The sequence below is a fragment of the Typopeltis vanoorti genome, chromosome 12 (genome assembly GCF_054136105.1).
Source record: "Typopeltis vanoorti isolate ZY-2024b chromosome 12, IOZ_Tvanoo_1.0, whole genome shotgun sequence".
In the NCBI taxonomy this organism is placed as follows: Eukaryota; Metazoa; Arthropoda; class Arachnida; order Uropygi; family Thelyphonidae; genus Typopeltis; species Typopeltis vanoorti.
Genome location: NC_143560.1, coordinates 71177622 through 71193210, shown reverse-complemented (window position 1 = coordinate 71193210; position 15589 = coordinate 71177622). Strand labels below are relative to the sequence as shown.

General features: G+C 35.5%; 1 protein-coding gene across 4 annotated transcripts in view; it reads right to left on the bottom strand.

Moving 5' to 3' along the window:
• Window positions 1–15589, bottom strand: part of LOC150100873 (protein IMPACT-A-like) — a 172672-nt gene that overhangs the window by 75804 nt on the left and 81279 nt on the right. For all 4 annotated transcript variants that reach the window (XR_016549170.1, XM_090401689.1, XM_090401688.1 and 1 more), the window contains exon 6: window positions 11087–11241. Coding sequence is in view for 3 of the 4 variants with exons in the window: in XM_090401689.1 (XP_090257815.1) it covers window positions 11087–11241 (155 nt within the window). In the remaining variant the exon portion in view is untranslated. The remainder of the gene's footprint in view (window positions 1–11086; window positions 11242–15589) is intronic.

Here is a 15589-nt window from a genome sequence, read left to right as displayed (position 1 = left end):
TCGAAAGCCTACCTTCACTGGATGGTACATTCAAAAGCAATCTACTCACAATCCCTCTCAGAAGATTGGAATTATCAAAACTTTATTGCAACATGCTCACATTATATACTCTATACCCTAACAACTACAGCAAGAATTTTTAAACATTAAACGATATGTGAAACCAAATGTCTTCTCACGGTGGACTACATAGTGTGTTTTTGATTTTTACATTCCTAGCTCAAATAACAAGGAAACAGTATGCAGAGTCCCTATCCCATACATTTCTAGAATCTTAGAATCAATTTCTAGAATTCTTAATAAGTACAATCTAGTGGCTACATTTATTTCAGTCAACAAGCTATCATCGTGGTTCTCATCTTCCAAAGATAAATATTCTCCTCTTGCTCCTCCTGGCATCTACCAAGTTCTTTGTGACTGTCACCTTTTGTACTTTGGACAAACTGGACATTCGGTGGACAAAAGAATACAAGAACACCAGTCTTATATTATCAATCTGAGAAATGTGGCTTTGCAAAACATGGAATAGATATAGATGACAATATCCTATGGTCTGAAATATGATTACTGCATTGTTGTCACTATAAATTTTAATGTTTATTTAAAATGCAGATTTAAAGAAAATTTACTTCATTGTCCAAACTTGAATGGGCTGCCTCTCACTATCAAAGATATTATTTTAGTTACACATTATTAAAGTTTTAATTAATAATATAGTTAATAAATGTGTGGAAAGGCTTATGTGTTTGGGTTACATGTTGATTAATTTTGACGGTATAGATGAGAACACAGACTGATAAGAAAATAACTATTTATTAGCTTAATGCTGATATTTTGCTGGTATTCTATGCAGCATCTTCAGAACACAAAAACAGTTTATCAAGTTTATCACAGTATGCAAGACAATAACAACAACAATCTGGTATAACAATGGGACTAGAGTCAACTTTGAGACAACACAAAGACTAGAGTCCTAATTAGGAGTCATCTACATTGAGAGAAAAAAACAGAAGAGAAAACAGGTGTTAATTAGATCTTAAGATGACTGTCTCCTAAATCTTTGGCAAATTTATACAGCCATACTTGTTGAGGTTTGGAGTATGTTTCAAGGCTTCTGTTGATTCCAAGAACAATCTCTCTCTCTCTCTCTCACTTATAAAAGCTTCTGTGCAACAATTTTGTTTTTTTCAATTGATCTTGTGTGCAGGGGTATCCAAAGCATGGTCTGCTAGACCTGACTTGTCACAGTGATAGTGCTGGATGTATTTTTTATGTTCACTGAGGTGGATGTCCACAGCTCTTCCTGTCTGTCCATAGTAAGCTCACACAAACAGGGCACTTCATAGACTCCTGGATGTTATAAAGAAGAGATTCTGTCCTTGGGTGAATGGATGAAAGTTGCTAATTTGACATACCGTTTAAATCCAGTGTGTAGGTGATGTTTATTGAGCGCTCTAGATATCTTTTCAGATGTGCCTTTAATGCATGGGATGGTGACAGTTTTGTTTAGTCTTCTGTGGTAGACAGTTGGGTGGGGAAGGGGGGAATTTCTGGAGAGCATTTAGTATTTTGTCTATCTTATGGGGACTATAGCCATTGGCTAAGAAGGTGTGATGTAAGTGAGTTGAGTGAGTTCAGCAGTGAGAGCATTGTCACTGGAACAAATCGCTCTAGCTATGTGGGTTAGTGTTTTTAGGATATCATCCTGGTGAGATGGGTGATGGTGTGATTCCGTGTGTAGAGGCTTAAGTGCTGTGAGGACATCATGTTGTCCTCACAGCACTTAAGTATATTTAATTTAATCTAATTTAATTTAATCCTTTCTGAGTGCTGTATACTGATTGTATACAGCACTCAGAAAGGATTAAAACAGAATTTAATACTTCCTATATTTTGTTTCAGTCACTGAGACATCTTCAGGGATTACACAAAAAAAACTAATGTAACATATACACAAATACCATACAATACTAAGCCCAACCACATAGGTGACTCTAAAGTCCTATCTAGGTAGAGCGCCCTCTAAAGGCAGTTGTAGGTGGCCTGGAATGTAAGGAGGGATCTCTGATGATAAGTGTTTCCCTCCCAAATCTTAGGAAGCTTAATGCAACTGTATTTATTAAGATTTGGTTGATTTCTGAGGGATGTTGCTGATTCAAAAAATAGTCTCTCTTTTTTGAATTTGCTGTGGTGGAGCATGGTGGTTTTTTTTACATGAGATCCTGTGGGTTGTATCCAAGACATGGTCAGCCAGGCCTGACTGACCATAGTCATGGTTGCAGATGTATGACTTGTCTTCCTCCAGGCGGATGGTTGCTGACCTGCCTGCCTGTCCAAAGTACGCCAGCTTACAGGAGCAAGGTACTTTATAAACTTCAGGCACTGAGAGAGTAGGGAGCTGATTTTTTTGTGAAACAGATAAGGGTAGCAAGTTTGCTGTGGAGCTTAAATGCTGTGTGTAGGTTACTTTTTTAAAATCTTGGCGATTTTTTCCGATGTGCCACGGATGTAGGGTATGGCATTTCTAAACTCTTTCTGAAGAGGAGACCGGGGAATGGGGAGGAACTGATTATTTTTTTTAATACTGTGATCACTGTAGCCATTGGAGAGGAAAGTGTTGTGTATGTGGTCAAGCTCAGTTGTAAGGGCAGTTCCACTGGAACAAAGATTGTGGGCTCTCTTGGTTAGAGTTTTAATAATGCCATATTGTTGAGAGGGGTGGTGGTGGGAGAGTTTGTGAATGTATCTGCCTGTGTGCGTGGGTTTTCTATATACAGTGAAGGAAAGCGTACCGTTAGGAAGGCATGTAACTAAGGTGGCTAGGAAGGGTAAACAATTATTCTTTTCCTTTTCCATCATAAACTGGATTCTTGGATGTAGGCTGTTGAGATGACTGAAGGAGTCTAATGTTTTAGAATCAGCAGCAGCCCTCAGAAATCAACCAAATCTTAATAAATACGGTTAGGCAGCATATGATGAAAGCAACACAAGGTTTTAGAGTGTTGGATTTAGTAATATCCTAATGGGGTGTGGTTGTGAATGAAGTATCAGCCCAGCTGGTAAGTGATTATAAAGTGCTTACTTTGAAAGTAGTCAAGAGGGAGTGTATGCGGAATTATACGCTGGGTGATTATGGGGAACTCAGCAATCAGCTAACATCAATGCCTTGGGATAATCAAATTGTGGGAAAAGAAGGTTGACAACACGGTTAGGACACATCTGAAAAAAGCAATATGTTGTACAATTGTATATGAAGAACTGTATGAATAAAAAATAGGAATGCAGCATATGAACAATGAAACTGTGTAAACAGTGTGGGAAAAGAAGTTGTTACAAAGGAGATAAAAGACATTTAGTAGTGGTCTGATAAACAACGGAATATAAGCTGGATTCTAGAAAAGCAACAAGCATGGTAAAGGTATAAAAAGTGCAATGTGAAATGAGACTGGCCATTTGGCCTAAAGAAAAAGGGTGACAAATGACTATGGTAGTAGAGTGACTATGGCATAGGATATAGTGGTATTATTTAATGATCACTTTTTTAGTGTATATCATAATGGTATAAAGGATGCACTGCAATATCTAGAAAGGAGATGACTGCTAGAGGAACTAGAAGCAAAAGAATCTAAGGTTTCTGAAGTGGGTGAGTTGTTAATAAAATTGTGGTGGGAATAGATGACACATCATGTATTTTTAGAGAATAAGCAAAACAGATAGTTGTGCCTTTCCCCTAGTTGCTTAATGAAAATCATGTGATGAGAAGGATCCCTAAGAAATGGTAAGAAAGCAAAACAATACCAGTGCAACATAAGAGTGCTAGAACAGATACATGGTAGAAGAAGAAGAATAGGGAACTTGGTTGATAAACAAAGATTTTCCAATGGCTAGCATGGGTTTGTGAAGGGTTCTTCATACGGGATCTTCCTTTTAGCAATCTACATGCATTTTATGATGAAGCAACAAATATACTGGATAAGGGAGACTCATATACATTGATATTCCTGGACTTGGCAAAGACATGCGATAGCCTGCTGCATAACAAGCTGGTGTAGAGGCTGTGGAAGATGGAGAGAGAGAGAGAAAGAGAGATGATTATCTGCCTGGTCAATCCATCACACCTTTTCTTAGGGATCATTCTTACTGTTCCTTAAGGATCTTTCTCATTGCATGATTTTCATTAAATAACTAAATGAAAGGTACTGCCACCACCTGTTTTGCATATTCTTTAAAAATATATGATGTTTCATCTATTCCTACAACAGCTTTACCAACAACTAACCACTCAGCATTTCAGAGACCTCAAGATTCCTTCATTTCTAGTTCCTCTGGCAGTAATCTCCTTTCTAGGTGTTGCAGAGCATCCTTTATACCATTGTATCCTAGCACTAGGGATGCTAAAGAATGACTGTATGAACAATACCAGTTGTGTGTGTGAAGCAGTGTACCAAAAAAGAACGTTAACCAGTAGTGTACCACAGGTTTCTGCTCTTGGACCCTACTGTTGCAAAGCTGGAGAGAAAGACAGAGAGATACTGGTGTCACCTACCTTCAAGAATATTTAAATAGACTTTTAGTTTAGATAAATGAGCATGATTGTAGTTTAAATGATAAGCACAAAGTTCAAGGATTTACTGTATTGAAAGAAATGAGATTCAGGAGGCAGATGAGATATGGGATCTGTGTGTGTTTCTCACCAGTGACCTGAAGTTCAGAAGACACATTGTAGGTGTTGTGAAAGGCTACACAGTATACTGCTGCCGCTATGAGAAGGAACAGAGAAACCAGTAGGGGAAAAAAGTGTGGTTGTGCAAATGTATAAGGTATCGGTAAGACTAAACATGGTCTACTGCAATCAAATATGATCAACTGCTTTCTATTATAATTCATAAATTCTTGTGTGAGTTCAGAAACAAGTAGCTAGAGCAATATCTGGACTTTGGAATATTCATGATGGGGAGAGGGTTAGAAATAGTATATTGTAGATTTGATGGATACTCAAAAAAGAGATGGCATAATAAATACAGGGTGATCAAAATTATAGTATCCCGGTTTAAGGCCACATGGAGTGCCATCCAGTGATCCAAACGCTGCAAAATTGCACTAATACATGAGGAAGCGATATCTGAAAAAAAAAAAAAAAAAAAAAAAAATTAAATTAAATAGCTCCAAAATTCACCACTAGGGGATGTTGTAAAGACTGAATGCATGGAATTTGCATATCATGCAACTTGGCAGGTGCCAGGAGGGTTTAAAAAGATAGACATGGCATTTTACCTTTCATTTTGGTTGTTAACACCATCCACAGTGATAGCACTGAACTTGCCCCAATGTGCTTTACCCATGAAATGGTACTACCTAAACAAGTGAAATGCTGTTGCTGCAGTATATGAATTTTGTTAGCTGAACAAATGTAGACAAGGTCCACTATTTCCATGTGCTCTGCGATGAACGATTAGTTGTTTTGAAGAAATGGGATTGCCGGGAGTTCGATGTGGCAGAGGTCGCAAAACTAATCAATTCACAAGTGAATGAAGTTGCTACTGCCATTGCAGAGCAGGCCATGAATAACAGCGTTAGTTCCTGCAGTGCATGTGCTGTATAAAGACATATGGATGTGACTTACACAACTATCTGAAAAATTCTACAGAAGATTCTGCATTTCTACACATTCAAAATAATCATGACACAGGAGTTGCGAAAGTTGAATGATATTCGTTTTAACATTCCTTGCTCGAGAGGAGTTGGATGCTGGTGGGGGGTAGTGGATGATTTTGTGGGGAAATAAGGCTCACTTTCACCTGAACGGAGCTGCAAATACCCACAACTGCCATGTATGGGCTATGCAAAACCAGCATACAATCCAACAAATTCTTTTGCATTCACCCAAAGTTAGTGTCTGGTGCAGGTCTACAGCTTTGTTTATCATTAGACCATTCTCCTTTGAAAACATTTGCCAGTCAGGTCCTGTGACCTGCTCAGTTACTGCCAAGACATCATATTATGATAAACAATTTTGTTGGACCACAGCTACAGCAGCACCTGTGCATGGAATCAGTCATTTTCATGCAGGATGGGGCCTTTCCACATATCAGTCGATCTGTTGGAGATTCTTCAGGAACATTTCAGAGAAGCCAGAGTGATCAGCTGTGCATTTCCCACTGCATGGCTGCCTTGTTCACCTGATCTGATCCCCTGTGACTTCTGGCTCTGGGGGATTTCTCAAAGACAGTTTTTATCAGGATCATCCTGATGCTTGCTAGCATTGAAAGACAGCATAATGCAGCATGTATGCAACATTAGTCCCAAACAGCTGCATTCTGCCACTGCACACACACACACTGCAAAGGATGCAGTTTGTGGAATACTGGGAAGAGCAATACATTGAACAGTATAACCCCTGAATGCATAATGGAAGTGAATATAAATGTGTTATTTATGCTTGTGTCGCTTTTCTCTTTCTTACACACACAGAAAAATTATTGCATTTACATTCCTACTCCCTATAAGGGAATAAGAAAGCATTGGCTGATTTGTTTTTTTAAAATAAGGGCCCGTGTAGCTCAGTGGAAGTGGCATTTGCACTCAACGTCACTTGACTGCAAGAAGGAAGACTTGGGTTCAAATCTGGTTGCCGACTAGAGGAACTTTCTCTAAGTCTTTTTTCAACTGTTTCCTGAGTTAGTAAATCTCTGGCATGGGCAAGCAGGTTTTTTCTCCTGGAAACTCGGGTTTTTCATCCTGAAAACGCAAGAAAATCGACCATAGAATCCACACTATTTCAGACATTAAAAATGTTGCATTAGGGTTAGAAACCATGATATGGCAGCACTTGTTGAACTGTCTCTTCACTATGGGCTGCTTAAATTAGCGATAGCCTTGAGCCAGCTATCTCTGATTGGCTACCAGTGGAGATTGAACTGCCCACTCAGTCTCCAAAAGTCAGCTAGTGCTAAAACGGCCTCGCCTACTCCCTGTATGGAAATAAAAAGGCATTAGCTGATTTTTTTTTTGACATTATATTCTGGCAGTGAATTTTGGAACTATCTTTTTTTTCAGACATTGCTTCCGCATGAAGCATAATGTATTTCTGCAAAGTTTCACAGCATCTGCAAGGCCTTAAACAGGGGATAATACTTTAATTTTGATCACCCTGTATCTTTAAACTGAAGACAGAGTTTTACAGGATTAATACAGAACAGAAGGGGAGGGGGAAAAAAGAGGCCATTCCCAAGAAGTTGGGTAAATATGTAGTGAAAAGGATTAAATTATTGTCTGGTATGTAAAGAAATTTTTTAAGGTCTATTTTAGCTGGTCTTATGCAGAGGTGGCAGGGTTTCTTTCTCTTGGAAACACAGGTGTTTGATCCTGCAAGCAAGACAGAAAGCACCCATAGAATACATGCATTAACAGACACAGCTAACTAAATAGGTAGGATTACCATCCCCATCGCAGCATTAATCTATTTTCTACAAAACCATGTAACAGACAATCGAGCCTAACCAAGGGAAAGATAGATAGCTTTAAAGTTCATACATTAAAAAAAAAACTTCTGACGCTTTTATTCCCTATAGGGCAGTGGTGTTCAACCTTTTTTACTACGCGAGCTACTTTTCTATAATAAGTTATTCGCCGATCTACTCTCTTATATATAAGTTATTTGGCGATCTACTCTCTTATATAGATCACATTCCCCCCCAACCTGATATCTGATTATGCACAAATAAACAACTAAAAATAAACAACTAAAAAAAAATACACAACTAAAAACTTTGTGTATTTAAAAATTTATTTATCACTTTTAATTATTTTAATACAACAAAAAAAAAAAAAAATATATTGGAATAAATATTTATTTCTCTATTTTGGAAAACCAAACTTAGAAAAAACAACAGATTGATTACAAACACAAGTTACAGGAAACGCTGGTTGATTAAAAAAAAAAAAAAAAAAGTTAATATGAAATTTGGCATTGTTTGGACCTCGCAATATTTTCATAGTCAAGTTGATATGAAGAAGTGGCCAATCGCAGACAATCATCCAAATGATCATTTGTAATTTGGTTTCTTAATTGACTTTTTATGATGGTCATATTTGAAAAAGCGGATTCTGACAAGTATGTCGATCCGAAACACGACAGAATTTTTCGTGCAATATCAGTTAATATTGGGAATTTTTCATGTGCATACTTCCAAATGACTTCATTGTTTATTGATTTTAAATGTAAACTATTCTGAATGTTTATTATCTCAAGTTCTACTTCAGCTTGGTTTATATCAAACAGCCCACTAATTTTATTTGAAATTTCTGTGATGTTCAAGTTTTCTTGAAATGGATTATTGATAAAAGATACAATCATTTCAGTTTATTAAAATCTTTAAATCTTGAATTTATTTCTTCCTCAACTAATTCTATTTCACGAATAAATTCTTTTAAATTACAGCGAAGCATTTCTTGATTTTGTTCAAAAAATTTTAATAAGCATGGGAGATGTCTAAATTTGGGGTCATTTATATTTTTCTTTAATAAAAGTAAGTATTGTTGGAAAGTTTTTATTGAACTTAACATGTCAATTAAATTTTTATCTCTACCTAGTAACTCTAAATTTAAATTGCTTAATTTCGTACAGAAATCTACTAAAAATGATAAGTGTAACGACCATCTTTTATAACTCAATTGTAGATAAATCTCCTTTTTTATCAAGAAAATTTTTATATCATTAATTGATACAAGAAATCCTTCTAAAAATTGACTTCTGCTGAGCCAGTGAACATTATTGTACAACAGAAGTTCCCTATCATTATCTGCCTGTAATTTAAATAACCGCCATTGCAGGGCTTTTCCTCGAACAGAATTTACAATTTTAAATGTAATATCCAAAACATCTTTTGTGTTTAATCTTTTACTACACAGTACTTGTTGGTGAATAATACAGTGGTACGTTAAAAAATCTGGATATTTGTCACTGTTTTTACATAATGAAATGAAGCCTGGTTTATTACCTATCATTGCAGGAGCACCATCAGTAGTAATAGACACAAGTTTAAAAAGCAGAAGTTTGTGTTGTTTCACAAATTCATCAAATGCTAAAAAAATGTCTTCTCCTCTAGTCCTTCCCAATAATGGTATAATCTTCAAAAGTTCTTCTTTACTTGAATAATCTTGAAATACCAAGCGAATAAATACCATTAACTGAGCAATATCAGTGAAGTCGTCTGATTCATCAAATTGTAATGAAAACGCAACACATTGGTGAATGTCTGACATTAACCCGGCCTGGAAACATTTCTCTGGCAATTGTAACTCTTCCTTTTGGCAATTTGAAACTTTGTCTGTGGCCTAGAAGTAGTCTCTCTGTAGCGACATCTCGAACCGAGAAGCTCCTTTCTGGAAGCGGGAAACTCCTCTCACAAGTGACATGGATCTGGGCAGTCTCTCTGACGGTGACTCTGGACCAGGGAGCCTCCTCTCTGACGGTGACTCTGGACCAGGCAGCCTCCTCTCTGACGGTGACTCTGGACCAGGCAGCCTCCTCTCTGACAGTAATTCTGGAACTGGGACCCCTTCTGCTTGCTTCAGTCCCTTTTTATTAGGCCTCCTCTGAGACCTCGCATGAAGTTTGGCAACCCCCAAAGAATCAGTATGAGTCTTTCATCTTAAGTTCAAGTTCGGCACGTCTTTTGTTCTCCTCGTCTTTCTTTTGATTGTAAGTTGCCGGCCATCGGAAAGTTGTTTGAACTCTTTCTGACTAACTTTAGAGATGTATACACTTAGCGCCTGCAAGCCTTTCTCATACATACAAGTTTCAATAACAATCTTTCTAATGTCGCCATGTACAGCTTTGGCTACAAAAACATTGCCTTTGTTTTTAACACTCTAACATATTCTTATTAAAGCAGTATATACAGTTAGCTTCAAAAGAGTTATTTACAAAAACATCTAATACAAACTATACCGAGACAAACAAAGTTAATTTTTTTACAATATTCACATGGGACTTAACCAAAGTAAAAAATCGATGTAATGTGCTTTGGAATATTTAATATTTAAGCTACAATTGAGTTTTTACATGTTGCTTATAATCGTAGTCACTCGGCTCGCTGTTTGACTTCCACTGATCCAAATTAATTCATTTACCCAGACTTCTAAGAAAATTACAGATTTGACAATTTTAACAAAAGATAAATAAACAATAGCAATACACTTAAAGCAAATTAAAAATAATACAAAATAATGATAAATAAAATATGTTTTCTGTTTTAATTAAATTTGTAAGTAAGGAAGAATACACAAGAGATCGACCAAAAATGCTCTGCGATCGACAGGTTGAACACCCCTGCTATAGGGAGTAGATGAGGCTGTTTTTAACCCTATCTAACTTTTGGAGACTGAGGAGAAATTCAATTGCCACCAATAGCCAGTTAGAAATAGCTGGCCTAAGACTATCACCAATTATAAACAGTATCCAGTAAAGACAAGCACACAAGTGCCACCACCTCATAGTACCGAATGCAATATATTATTGTCTGAAATAGTGTGAGTTGTATGGTCAATTTTATCGACTTTACAGGGCAAAAAAATCTCAATTTCTGGGAGGAAAAAATCTGCTTGTCCATGCCTGAGACTAACTCAGGAATCAGTCAAAGACAGGGCTGAGAAAAAAGTTCCTCATCAGCAACTAGATTCAAACTCAGAATGGCATTCCTTGGGTGGCCTAGCACTATGGATGCAAACACCACTTAATAGGGTTACACAGGCCTAATTGTTTCATATATTTAATCTATAAGTAATTTTTATTGAACAAATTGTAAACAATTTCACTTCTTCATTAAGTTGTATTTCTGACATATACATGTTAGCATCTGGTTAAATGGCATTATATGCAATTATATCAAATTTACTTTTGAATGTTTAATTTCATGTTCTTTTATTATGATGATGGTATACATAGGATATTAACATAATGAAAAGAAAAAAAAACTGCAGTGCTACAAAACTAAGAAACGTAAAAAAAAAGTGGTCTGTGCACTAGAACTTAGTGATTAATGCCATTTGTGTACTGATTAAATTGTCAAAACTGAATACTTACAGTTAACTGATTCTACATTTAAGGTACTAATACCAGTTTGCACATCCTTATCTTCAATGTTTTCATTCCAAACAGACACCTCAGAGGTATAATTCTGCAAAAAGTCACGAATTTTTTCAACCCAGAGGTAAAGAATGCTTTCTCCAGCATGCTTGCTAAAATAAATGTGTATAAGATGTTGAGTATTGAATAGCATTTGATAATAATATGTGAAGCTTCAAAGAGAAAACACCTGATGTTAGTCCCTACTGTTAGAAGTAACCATGATAATAGAGTACTGATTTTCTCTGTGAAACTTTGCATAGCAGTAAAAGTTATTTTATTAATATTAACATAAGATCACCAAGGAGTCAAAACATTCATCACAGGGGTGCACACCGTCACACACAAAGTTCTTCTTCCTATCATGGAATATAGGCCATGTGGCCTGTTCCGGTCTCATGCCATCTCTTTCTTGGTCTTCCGATTCTTCTTTTTCCACTTATTTTGTATCTGTATAATATTTTTGGTAGTCTGCTGTTGTCCATTCGATTTAAATGTTCTAGCCATTTTTGTTTATACTGTCTTATGTAGTAATTAATTGGTTTGATTTTTTGGGATTGTAAGATTTCTTCATTTGTTTTGTGGTCCCACTTGGTATATCCAGCTGTTTTTCTGAGGAACTTCATTTCTGCTGTTTGAATTCGTTTTTCATCTTTCCTTTTCATGGTCCATGTTTCGCTTCCGTATAGTAGAGTTGGTTTTGACAAGACATTATATAGTCTGATTCTAGTGTGTTTTTGTACTACGGATGGCTTAAATATACTATTTATTATGCCATTTACTTTGACAAAGTTTGATATTTTAGTGTCTATGTCTTTTTCTTCTTCGTATGATAGATCACATCCCAAGTATCTGAAAGTGTTTACTTGTTCTAGTATTGTATTATCTATCACTATTTTACTTCTTATTGGGTTTTCTCCTTTGAATGCCATTATTTTTGTTTTTTCTTTGGATATTGTCATATTATATTGCTTTGAGATATCATTTAATGATTTTAATGATCTTTGCAAGTCATCTTCTGATGTAGCTAATACTATTTGATCATCTGCAAATAGTACTGTTTCTATCTTCATTTGCGGGGTCATTTGTATACCAAATGGGTTATGCTGTTTCCAGATTGTTAATATTTCATTTATATATATATTGAAAAGCAGAGGTGAGAGAGTACATCCTTGTCGTACTCCTCTTGATATATCTTTCCATTCTCAGGTGTGTTCTAATTTAACTGCTATTTTATTTCCTGTATATATTTCTTGAATAGATTGTAAAAGTTGGTTTGGTATGTTTAAGTTGGTTAATATTTTAAACAATTTTTGTCGACTAATTTTGTCAAATGCTTTTTCATAATCAATAAACGCCACGTGTTTCTTTTTGAAATTCTCTTCTCTTTTCTATTAATAATTTTAAAGTAAAAATTGGATCTATGCAGGATCGGCCTTTTCGGAAGCCATTTTGTTCTTCTAGTAATTTGTTTTCTACAATGCTGCTTAGTTTCTCTTTTAATATTCCTGCATATATTTTATATCCTGCATTCAGCAGGCTAATTCCCCTATAATTATTGCAATTGTCTTTATTTCCTTTTTTATAGATTGGGATGACCAGTGCTTTTTTCCAAGAGTTAGGGGTTTTTCCAGACATCCAAACCATATTAAAAAATTTCAGAAGTCTTTCATTAAATTTTTCACCTGCATTGTATAGTTCTATATTTATATTGTCTTCTCCTGGCGTTTTCCTATTTTTCATCTTCTTTATTATATTTTTCAGTTCTAACATTGTGATATTTTCTATTAGGTCATTCTTTGTCTTATAAAATTTTAATTCATTGTTCTCATCTGTCCAGAGATTTTGGAAATAGGTCACCCATTTTTCTAAATCTATTGTTTGTATTTTTATCTTTTCTTTTATTTCTTTATTCATGTATTTTATTACTTTATAGGTTTTGGGTTGTGGCTTAAATAAATCCTTTTCTAGTTCTATTACGAAATTGTTCCATCTTTCTCTATGTTTTTTCCTTACTTCTCGTTTTGCAATTGCACTATTTCTTTTATACTCTATTTCTGCTTCTATTGTTTTGGAATTTAGCCATTTCTGGTAACTGTCCTTTTTGGTTTTTATTATATTTTCTAATTCTTTGTTCCAGTCTCGTAGTCCTCTTTTTCTAATCCATTTGTGCTTTGTTCCTAAGGTTTCTGTTGCTGCTTTTGTGAGAATTTGTTTCAAATTTTCCCATTCATCTTCTATGTCACTTGATTCATGTGTGGTTTCTGTTTTGAAGTTTGTGCATTTTTGATATTGTAGTCTAACTTGAGGATCCTGTAATGAAGAAATTTTGTAGCTCGGCTGGTAAGAATTTTCAATTCTATGTGTTTTTAGCCACTTTGGTTTAAAACAAATTTTTGTTGATACCATATAATGATCAGAGTTTAATTCAAAGCCTCGATATGCTCTTACGTCTAAAATTAACTCCGCTAATTTAAAATTTGTGATAACGTAGTCAATTACTGATTTGTATCCTCTGGCTGACCAAGTATATTTATGTATTTCCTTGTGTTTAAACATTGAATTCATTATTCTCATATTATTATAAATGACAAAATCGTGCAATCTGCGACCATTTTGATTACATGTATCTTCGCCAAATTTACCTATGTTTGTTTTGTATTTTTTGTTTCCTATTCTGGTATTTAAATCTCCTGCTAGCAGTAAATAGTCAGTTTTGTTTGTTTTATCTATGGCATTCTGTAATTCTTTATAAAATATATTACTGTCTTCTTCTTTTCCCTCTTCTGGTGCATATGCACCAATTATTGTTATGTGGCCTCTTAATGTCTTGAGACTAATTTCTATTAGTCTTTCATTCAAATAGTTGTAATATACAATATTGTTCTTTAGGGATTTATGTACCATAATCATTATATCTGCTTTTGCTCTTTCTTCTTTTTTTATCCCACTGTAGATTTGTATATAGTTGTTTGTTTCTTTTGTACCTTTTTGTTTTTTCTTTGTTTCTGTTACTATATTCTAAAATTATTCAAAGTATCCACACTCATTAAATTCTCAGGCAATGCATTCCACTCAACCACTCTCCATACAAGGAAAAACTGCTCCTTCCTCTTTTGTTCACATCCTTCTTAGTCTGTTTTCATCTCAATAAAACCTCCTCTCTTCTTCCTATTCATGAGGCTCCAAAAATTGCATTTCTGTCTTCAGACCACACATTCCCAGGTGACCAATTCTGTGCACAACCCATATTAGGCCTGGGCACGGCCTTATACAATGGAATCATTTATTATTTCTTTGTTTATTATTTATTTTTTTATATATTTTTATTTATTATATATTATTTATTATTTCTGCATGTCAAGGTCCCCTGCATTACTGCCCTAATCCAATGTAATGACTTCACAACTGGTATGCTGTTATCCCTAAACTTCAGATCTCTGTCCACTACCATTTCCAGGTCTCACATCTTCTCTACTTCCTTTAAAATTTCCCTTCCAAGTATATTCTTTCTGTCCCATCCTTGCCTACCAAATTTAAGAACTTTACACTTTGCAACACTGAACTGATAGTTCTATTCACACAGCCACTCATACAATTTATTGAAATCCTCCTATAAGGCTACATCTGCTTGACTCCTCATTGTTCTTCCCAATTTTGCATCATCATCATCTGCAAACAAATGCATATCCCCAGTTAGATTTATCTCAATATCATTAGCATACCAGTTAAATAACAATGGCCCCAAAAAAGATCCTGCAGCACACCACTAGTGACTTTTCTCTTTCAGGATACCAAGTTCCCATACGGAACTTGCTGATACTTGACAGTCAATCATTTATCTTGCTCACTAACTGTCAAACCTCATCGGTTCCAATTTAGTCATCAACTTGTTGTGTATTAATCTCCTAAAAGACTTTGCAAAATCTAAGTATACCACCGTATTATGCATCTCTCTTGTGCAATACATTTGTTATCTTGTTTTCATACATAAGTATGAGGTACATCTCTCATCTATTATTATGCATCTCTCTCTTGTGCAATACATTTGTTATCTTGTTTTCATACATAAGTATGAGGTACATCTCTCATCTATACATCTCTGAGGAAACAGCTTAAGCAGAGCAATGGCATACGAATGTGAAGGGGGAGAGATATTGTTGGGTCATTGGAAAGTGGTCAAGAGGTGTTTGAAGAAAGCAGTATCTGAATGTATACCTAGAGTCAGAAGGATAAATCAGGTAAGAGTTAGATGGATGAATAGCTTCATTACGCAGCAGTTGCATATAAGAAAAATTTGTGGAGGGATTACAAAGAAACAAGTAATCAGCATACCTATGGGCAGTATAAGGTGCAGACAAGAAGGGGTTGACTGGTATGATAAGGAAGGTCAAAGTTAATTATGAGAGAAACTAGTTGATGAAACCAAAAACCCTCAGTAAAGGGAGAAATGACTATGGA